The 10621-nt window shown below is 30.7% G+C and overlaps 1 protein-coding gene across 1 annotated transcript; it reads left to right on the top strand.

Annotated features, from left to right (window-relative positions):
• Nucleotides 1-518: 518 nt before the first annotated feature.
• On the top strand, nucleotides 519-8411 carry LOC113381830 (the record flags this gene model as incomplete). Its single annotated transcript, XM_026620499.1, has 5 exons — nucleotides 519-655; nucleotides 901-1079; nucleotides 2789-3001; nucleotides 3770-3899; nucleotides 8184-8411. Coding segments are annotated over 5 exons (887 nt in total), but the record flags the coding sequence as incomplete, so codon positions are not given.
• Between the last annotated feature and the right edge of the window lie 2210 nt (nucleotides 8412-10621).

Here is a 10621-nt window from a genome sequence, read left to right as displayed (position 1 = left end):
GAGAACTCGAAGCAAAATTGCTAATAAAGTGGAATGAGTTAGGAATGATAGTTCTGCATGTATTAATGTTGAAACATGCAGCTTTTCAAATAATATAATGAACAGCAACGAAAATGACGTCTCTTTTAGCGACAGGAATACCTAATTCCCAGGAATAAAAATCAAACTCTTGAGATGTGCAATTAGAAAATGATCACGTGCAGATATTTCGCACAAATTCACCATTAAATCGAACTGCAGCAAAGTCTTTGCAGAAGACACCAGCGTAATAATTAAAGCCAAAATTTAAATTAAATTCGTTATGCCAACGATAACAAAAGAGTACAATGAATACAATCTTACCTTGAAACAAATAATTTTCTTTTGTATAACAACTCTATTATACAGTAATTTGACCTCATCAATACCATCACAGTAACAGATACAAATTTTCTCAAAATTTCTTGGTAAACGTAAATCGTGGAAACCATTTCGCCGATAGTGGTAATCAGTATACCAATCTTAATACTTTATGAAAGAATAAATTGCCTTGCATTATCGAAATTGATTTGGAATTCAAATTATCACTTTATTGCAGGTGTAGGAGAAATTGCGTATGCCAGAGGAGGACGTGGTTTTAGAGCAGCACTGCGATCACTAAAGCCATCGACACCAGGTATTATTTAATTCAAGTATGGAATTTTATTAGTATTGGTAGTGTTTATTTTTGAACTGATACAAATTATTTTATTTTGTCAAGTTCAAGAAATCTAAAATATCTGTTGAAATCGTTATTGAAAAAATAATCAATTTAGACAAAATACCCTCACTGGGTCTAAGTTAGATGGTGAAACTAATCATTTTTCATATTTAGATCTATTGAGTTCGCCTAGTCAAATCTCAAATTATCTATTTTTTAAGGGGCTTCCTATGGAACAAATTTTGATGAAAGTGCAGGCGGAGCTGTTTTCTATGGCATCTTAAGAGCCGCTCAATTAGTGCCTTACGACAGCGCAATATTTCTATGCACCGACAGATCACCTGGAGATCCGGATTTGGCACAATTGGCAGCTACCACACTTATTCGAAAAAGGATAAGGGTAAGAAGATAAATAAAACAATGTTTGCTTTTACTTTAATTGAAACGTTAAGGGCGTACTCTAATGCAGAAATACCAAAAACTCTTGATTTTTTATATTTCCAAACCTTCAAGAATATGTGTACGAGAGGATTTTTAAAAATTTAAATATTTTTGGAGATACAGCTGTTGGACTATGATGATCTTCTTCTGTTTTTTTTCTTTTGCAAAACTTTAAACGCGTTTTTTAAACTGTCTTTTTCAATAGCGTTGCCACGATTTCTCGAGTTTTAGAGAGCCGATTCACTTGAAACTTCTAGAGAATCTTCTTTATAGACTTCTCTCTATACTAGGCGTATAGTAGCCACATCCCCAAATTTCAATTCTCACTATTTTAAAAAAAATTAAAGAAACTCAAAAAAGTCGTAAAAATGATCTCTTTGTTTCAAACAATCGCCATTTTGTCATTTCTTTAACTTAATCCTAGTATATGCCTAGTATATGCCATCATTCTAGTATAATCTTTTTCTTTTAATCTTTTTCTTTCTTTTAATAATCTTTTACTTTTTCATTTCCGATTTCTAGAAGGAAACAACTGCTGGTTTTTATAATTGCTAACATTATTTTACTTTTTTTATACTTTTGTATCGTTGATAAATAAATTACTAGTGGTATATGGCAGCGTGCTTTAAGGCAAATTGCTGGAACTTCTCGCATCATAACGAAATATTCGAGTAATATTAGATGTTTTCAAATAGAATATTAAAAATACTGTAACATTGTCTAATAATTATAAGAATTATATAAACCGAATTGCAAAGTTATTTAGAGTATATAAGCGAACTTTAGAACCTTAGCCAGAAATAAAATTCAAATCCGAATTATTTTCGATACACAAAAAAAAATTTTTTTTGAAGTTTTTTTTAAATTTCGTTAAAAAAAATCCCCAAAAGCAATTATAGACATTAAGTTGTTTCGCCAACACAACCGGAACGATTTTTGAACCATTCAAATCGGATGCTTAGTTCTCTCAAAAACTGCCATTCTTTGAACATTTAGCTCCATATGCCCTAAACAGCTGGACCTGCCTTTGCCAACAACTAGTCGATAACCTCGCCCAATCATTACGAATTGAATGTTTTTTTCAGATAATTCAAATTGGATGCTCCGTTCTCCCAAAAACTCTTATTCTATTTTCTACACTCTTTGCTCCCTATCTCCGAAACGGCTGGACCTGCCTTTGTCATAAACTAATCAGCACGTTTCCCTATCAATAGGAATCGAATGTTTTTTGAAACATTCAAATCGGTTAACCGAAAACGTGGACGAAAAATTGTATCCACACATACATACACACACACACACACACACACTTTTTTCTAAGGTATGCCAAAATGTTCAGAAGCTTTCAAAACGTGAAGATATGCAAAAAATTTCAATTTCGATTTTTGGACGATTACAATAACTTGCCCTACGAAAAGTTAATAAAATATAAAAAATAAAATTAATAGTAGAATGTTTTGCCTTTTTTACGATGATTTAAAAATGGCCTAAAATTCATGTCCCTACACAAAAATACCGCCTTAAAAATTTAATATTTTTAAATATATAGTGAATTAATAAATAAACACTAAATAAAATAAGAAAGACAAACAGATTAATAAAATTGTATAAATATATAGCAAATTTGTCATTAATATGAATAAAATTGATTTTGATATATCTTTTCAGTTGTACGCATTATGGTTTGGATCAACTAGTGCGCCATCTAACATTGACGATCAACTATACGAAAGTGATTCGCACGGAAGTTCAGAAGCGCTGCTGGAGGAGGCGGCGCAACGCAGTGGCGGCGAATGGATCATAGTTCGAGGTGAACCCGCTGTGAGCGCGCAGGTCTCCTCTGAAGATTTACTAGCAGCAGATCAACCAGATGATCACATCGTAAGATTGCGATATGATAGATATAATATTGCTTTCTAAACACGCGGCGGCTTGCATAACAATTTTTTTGCTGTGACTAATTATGCATAATAAAAGGAATGTCAAACTCCATGATTTAAATTTATGGTTTAAACCTTAAAACCTTAAAATATGGCGCAATGTTCTTAAGCCCCGAATGCATCTCAGATATCAATTTCTGACATTCCTAAGAGACGCATATTTTTAAATTCAATACTAACTATTAAACAATATATCGTCCAATAATATCAGGATTCTATATGGGAATATGAATTTAAAGTTAATGATAGTCTTAAAAACGCATGTCCCATATAAGAATGGTCAAATTACATATGAATTTCAGGTCTAAATTGCTCTATTTATATTAAATGAACAATTTATGCAATAATTTAAATCTATAAACTCAGCCTGCACCAAATAAGAGAAACGCACAGAAAATTAGTATTAACTTTTTTTAAATCGAAGTTGAAATATGTTAATATAAAATATTAAGTTTATGTCAGAGTATTTTATACCTTAATATTGTGTAAATATTTAATAAAGTATTATATAAAGAATATTGCAGCTTTTCTTGAAAACCAAAAAATTAGCTAACATAGTAACATTCCTAATATTATTTCTATTACCAGAAATAAAACTGACGATATTACTAATTGTTCGCTTTTGTTACTAAATTAAGCTTTGCTTTCAAAAATTGCGTATGACCGAAAAGGCGGTCTTTTATGTGTTATAAAAAGTGATATTTCACAGGCAACTTTGGCAGTTCGTAAACATTTACATGGGCAGCAAGCTGTTTCGTTGAATGTAGATAATTCAATATCATCTTTGCATGTTGAGATAATGGGAACAGTCAGTGAAGCCAAACTTCGTACGCCTAATGGTAAGTTTTAGTAAAACGATATATTAAGTTTTCATTCTACATGCAAAGTAGTTTTTGTAGAATTACCATACGATACGTTACGATACCTTAAAAATTACTCTAAATTAATTTGGATTTTTCTTAAATGACATAGGTCTACAAATTAAAAGAAGTTGTCTGTATTTGGTATGCTGTCCAATTTATATTTTAACACTAAACGTGGACCTAAAGTCAAAATTGGGTATTAAACTACAAAAAAAAACGGAGAAAAACAAGAAAATATAATGGCAAAATCTTCGACCTAGCAATTCTTCTGCATGAAAATAAAAATATTCTAATTTTTATGGTTCCTGTCCCATCTCTCTTCATCATCTCTAATATGATGCAATGTTTTCTATAGCCCAGCAGCAACTTGCAAGCATATTTATTCCCTGTTGCCCCAAGCTAATCTGCAAACATATTTGCAGTTATTTGTAAATGTTTGCAGATTGCTGCCGGATTCTGTAAGAAGAAACTCGATAAAGATGAAACAAGCGTTGCAGAAATCCGTTGCACAGGTTATTTAAGGTGAAAAGAACCAGGAAACGACAGAAATAATAAGACTTTAATTACCACCATGCAGAAGAATTTCTAGTTTTGTCGTATTTCATATTTTTCCTTGTTTTTTTTTTTTGCAATTTGATCCCCAATTTTTACTTTAGATTTATGTTCAGCGTTAAAAAGTACATTGGAAAGCATATGTCGCCCACCCAATATAGACAACTTTTTTATTTTGAGAACCTGTGTTATTAATTTTTAGTTGGTTAAATTTTCTTTTGAAATTTTTGCTTTGAAGGCAATAACAAAGTGATAATTCTCTTCATATGTTGAGCATTCTAAGACATATCATTTTTATCATTTTCATAGTTCGTCCGCAATACAAAATGTACAAGACGACATATATGAAATTATTTCATATAAATAAACGACGTATGGACGTACAGATTTATTTTGCCAGCTGTTAAAATAAATATGTAGTATTCATAGTATAAATAAATAGTATTTGGTTTACATTTTCATAAAAACCGCGTTAAGAGGGTATTCTGGTCAAGAATTTAAAAAAATCGATTTTGTACTACTTTGAACTACTCAAAAATATATGTACAAGAGCATTTTTCAAAATTTAAATAACTTTCGGAGATGTAGCTGTTTCAAGATGATAATTCTCAACTGTTTCCTTCAAATGCGTTTTTCTCAAAACTGTCTTTTTGAACTACATACGGTTGCCACGATTTTTCAAATTTTACTGAACCGATTTAATTAAAAATTTTATAGATTTTTCTTCATAGGAATCTCTACAATGAACTATGATCATACACAAATTGCGATTTTGACCATTTTTTTTTAAAAAAAAGTGAGGATATCGAAAAAAGGTGTAATAAAAATATTTTTCCTTCAGACAGCCGCTATTTTGTGAAAAAACAATTATTTTAACATGCCCGTAGTTCATACGATAGCGACATTATTCTCGATTAATAATATATATCTTTTTCTTCTTCGGATTAATTGAAGGGTTAAAATTATGGGCCAATTTTTTGAAATCCCCCAATTCATCATCTTCTAGAATTATTTGTCTATTCCAATTTTCATTTGTTTTTAATATGCTCAAGAAATTATTTAATAACTTGTGAAAAATATATAGTAAAAGTATGGCTTGGCTTTTTTTTACAGCCATTCAAAGACCAGAATACTCCCTTAATGAAGGAAAGATGTACATATAATATAAAATTTAAAATATATTATTGATGAAAATATATATAATGTAATATGTAAATAACAAAAAAAAACGTTTTTAACGGAGAAAATTATTATACACAGATGGAAAAAAACAAATTAACACTAGAAAGACGGACGAATTGAGTATACCTACATTGCCTGAAAACAGTCAAAATGACTGCGTCGTGAAAAAAATAAATAATGCGTTTAGAAATTTGTTTAAAATTAATTTTTATTATTTCATGTACTATTTACATTTATACAAATTATCTATGAGTGCTAAAAATAAAAAAATAGTTCATCTGACAAAGAAGTTCATTATTTTTACAATTCATGCAAATATAATTTGAGATCTTTTTATGAGTACATTTTCCGCAAACATGTTTGTTGCAAATTTGACACGTATTATTAGTTTTATTATTATTACAAAGTCTTATTTGGCAAAAATTTCTTTTATTACTACTGGTATGAGCATGATATCTGTGGGTCATAATTTCCTTTGATTTTTTTTTGTGTTGATGTCGTGTAGTCCGCGGAAAGCTGTTCTGCCAATTCAAACAAAAACTGTTCTCTAAGGATTTGTTTTCTTTGGATTTTTATTCCTGTCGCTTCCTTGTAAAGAATCCAGGCATTTATCGCAGTCAAATCCAAAATATTGAAAAATATTTGCAGGGGTCATCAACTGGATTGGAACTGGTTTTTACGGTATATTTTCTTTACCTTTGATTTGCCATGTCTTCTTTGCTGACCATAAATAAGTCAATTTCGATTTTTTTGCCTCATAGGCTCCACGAGCATATAAAATTCCAATAAATACACGTATTTCCGGTAACGATGTTGTCCAATCGTACTTCAAAATTCGACTGCCTTCTTCTTCTGTGCACTGTTTTATGTGTTTGATAATATAATTATCTATTATCAACGAAAATGCACTGACAAGATCATCTGTAATAATATTATTTTTTGCATAGCTTGTTGGCCCTTTCACACCCTTGAAAACACAATTCGATGATGACCTTCCTGGAGTACCACCTTCGGCAATTTTTGTCCATACAGTACGATCGACAGCTGTTTCCGTTTCTTGAATTTTTTCATCAGTTTCTGAGCCACTTAGCATCATCCTGCATACACTGATGGCACTTTCATTTTCATCAATAGTGATCACCTTCATCGCTACCCTCAGAATCAGATGATTCACGTGGAATATAATCCAATTCATCTTCAGATGATTGTGCCCAATTTTCTGCATTTTATTCTATGTCGGAACACTCTTCACTTATGTGTGTTAGCTTTTGCAATAATTCACTTCTCTTCGACATTTTATTTATAAGTTCTAAAAAATCAACTGAACAACGCGTTATACTGAAATTTACTACGTCAAAAAGACCGGTCTAATGTCAATACTTACCAAAATTCGGTTATTTCTATGTAACGAATGCATTATCGCTCATTCGAGATGAGTTAACGCGAGGTAACGATTTGCAATACAATAACAAAGCCGTTTGTTTATGTAAAATGTCTATAGCAGTCAAAATGACTGTTTTTCGTCCATGTAGGCATAACATGTAAGAATATTGAAAATAAAAGTGAGATACGGCAAATAATACGATTTATCTACGCATTTATATGTTGTATAAAAAGTCACAAAATTTCACGAAGCTGCGACTTCAAATACATAGTTATTTTTATGTTTGAAAATGGAAAACAGTCAAAATGACTGCGTCCGTCTTTCTAGTGTTAATATAGCGTAACCAACTTATAAAATTCAAATGTGGCGCGAAAACTAAATGATGAAACTTTCTATGCGTCTTGCAACTTGTTAGTAAGAACTACACACTTGGATAAAAAATATAAAAACTAAATATTATTAGACTTATATTAAGACTTATATAAAAATATTTTGTTTTAGTCACTGTGCTATAACTCATGTTTATCACATAATAAATAATTCATAAAACTCGAGGGACTAAAAGATCAATAAATTCATAGATGGAACTGTTGCTACGCATATATACATCATAATAAAAATATATATTGTATAAGCTTTTATAAATCCTTGAGATAAAATTAGAGGAAAGGAAACAAATATTATCGATTATTAAAATATCAATATATAAAAAAAGTTAGTATTATTGAATTAGAATTAGAGGTATACTTAAATAAAATTATATGTTTCAGTCTAAATGGATAAATATAACTTTGGTTTATTTTTAGCATTATTTACTAAACATTTCGAAAGAAATGTCACTTTTGACGTTTCTATTAGCAACATATAACCTCAAAATCAATTTCTTACGTAAATTAACACAATTTTATTGTCATGTACTAAAACTTACCTGAAAAGTTGTTAAACTACACAAATATGATATGCAATATTATTAAACAGTTCAAAAATTAACGCAGCACTCGATTTCTTTTAAAAAATCACGAGAAATGTCAAATGTCAATTCTCATGTAAGAGACGTAAATTGACACTGACATGACAATTGACACGAAATGACAGGTGAAAAACATAGATAAGAATTTGACAGATTACTATATGTTTGACAGGTAAAGCGATAGACCTTCTCAATGCAACAGCGGTCGCTATGTTCTCCGACGAGTCGCGATTGCTACGCTCGACGCGGGACGAAGTCGAGGTGCAAATTAGTTTGCCCGCGGGCCGCGAATTCAAAGGAGAATGGGCGCTGCTGACGAATCAAAAGAACGACGAAGAATACAATATGACGGTTCGCGCCAGTACTGCGATTGGGTTCGAGGCTCTGCTAAGAAGAGATGGTGAGAATAGATTTGTAAACAAATTGATTTCGTTCGATAGTTGCGAATATTTTAAATAATGTATTAACTATACTTAAATCATTCAACGCTTTTATATTCGCCTTTCACTGTCCTTTCACATAAAATTTATATTTTTTTGAAGAAAATTCAGTAAAAAATAAGTTTAGTATAGATTTATTTGTTACATTTAGTTTAACGTTACTACTATCCGTTAAACAATTTGCCTATTCAACAATTTGTCTATGAATTTATATATAATCTACTGTTTTACCGACTTACGAATTTACCTGTCAACCTATTTACCTATCAACCCGTTTCACATGCCTACCAATTTACCTGTCAACATGTTCATCCGTCTTGTTATTTGTCTATCTACCAGATGTCCTGTCTACCATTTTACAGATTCTCCAATTTACCTGACCACCAGCTATCCAACAAATTACCTTTTCACCAATTTACTTGTCTACCAATTCACCTGTCCATCAATTTACCTGTCTACCAATTTACCTATCGACCTGTTTATCAATCTACCATTTTACCGGCCTACAAATTTATTTCACATCCTGTTCTGCATACCTACTAATTAAGCTGTCAACCTGTTTATTTATCTACACAATCGTCTATCTACCAGTTCTCCTCTCTATCATTTTACATATCCTTCAATTTAACTGTCCACCAGTTTACCTTTATAAATTTTCTAATTCACCTTATTTATTTACAAATTAAAGCTCAAATTGATTCCACGTTTTAGTTAGAAAACGTTTGAATGTGAAAAAGAAAAGGGCTGTTTTTAGGGTTTTCCCGGCAATTATTCGATTTTATCTCGCCGTAAGAACCATCCTTGGACTTCAACAAACATTTTAGAAAAAGAATTGGCCAAATTGGTCCAGGCGTTGTTGAGTAATGCGCTTACCAACACATTTTGCGATTCATTTACATATATAAGATGTACATATATGTTATGTTATGTATATTTTGTTGTAAGTACCATTTCTAGCACCACACACAATCAAAAATAATGACACACATCGGGTATCTATCATTTTACTCGATTTTTTTTATTATAAAGTATTATGATGAAACTTTCCAACATACTTTAGTACTTTTTTTTAAAAGAAGAGCCTTTCGAAGTCGATCAATTTCGAAAATTTTAAACTCACAGTTCAACAAAAAGTCTTAATTCTTGTAAAATTGGGGCAACTGTGCCATTATTTTTGAGTGTGGTCCTAGAAATGTTATTTACGATTTCGTATAAAATTAATAAAAATGAACCACAATCTCCGAAAAATGGTCAAATTTGTACTCATAATTCTCAAAATACGCGAGATATTTTTTTCTAATCTTTTTTCATGATAGTTATGATCAATACTGACTGCAACCAAACTATGTCTTGCCATGGTCTTTGCCCATTTGTTGCAATCGACTTGGCGATTGTTTTTGATCTGTATTAAATTTATTTTTTACTGAATTTATTTCAAAAACTATGAATTTTATGTCAAGATAGTGAAAGCCAGATGCTTATTAGCTAGTAAACATATATCAATATCTCACCTCGTTGAAATGCGTATATATAAATATAATGAATACATATATTGCAAACAAAAAAAAGCAATTTAGATTAGGATTTAAGCAATTTAGATTTAAAATAGAATTTAGAGCGGCCATCCACCCAGATAATAGGAAGAAATCTAAATTATGCTTTCGAAATTTTTAATAGACTTTCCATATGTTTCGAGTTTGACTCGTCTTCAGTGAATAAAAAGCACAAATTAAAAAAAAAATAGTAATGAAGTATATTCTTGCACTAACTGCCTGTCATAATAGACGTCATTTATACATATATTTAGCTATATTGTAATTTAATTATATATAATTAAATAATTATATATAAATATAATTAATATTTTTCACTAACATGTTCGATTTTAAAGTATTTCGTTCATTTAACGTGGCTTTTGCATTTTTTCCTTTGTGCTTTCAAAATAATTCGTGATTTTATATATTTTATTCGATATATTTCCACTAAATGAAAACCAGAGTCATGAAATTCGAACAAATTAATTAATATTATTCTCAATATCAGTCACCAGCACCGTCAAGTTAATTAGTTGCATGGCGTATTTTAAATTAATAAAAATGTGCCCTTGTTAGTATTAACTATAATAAGATATGAAATTTGATCTAATAAGTTGAATGACACATTAGCAGGG

The sequence above is a fragment of the Ctenocephalides felis genome, unplaced genomic scaffold (assembly GCF_003426905.1).
Source record: "Ctenocephalides felis isolate EL2017-DRISC unplaced genomic scaffold, ASM342690v1 CF-g0.4_SCAFFOLD_03090, whole genome shotgun sequence".
Taxonomy (NCBI): Eukaryota; Metazoa; Arthropoda; class Insecta; order Siphonaptera; family Pulicidae; genus Ctenocephalides; species Ctenocephalides felis.
Note: the sequence above shows the minus strand (reverse complement) of the source record. Positions and strands in the feature narration are given on the sequence as shown.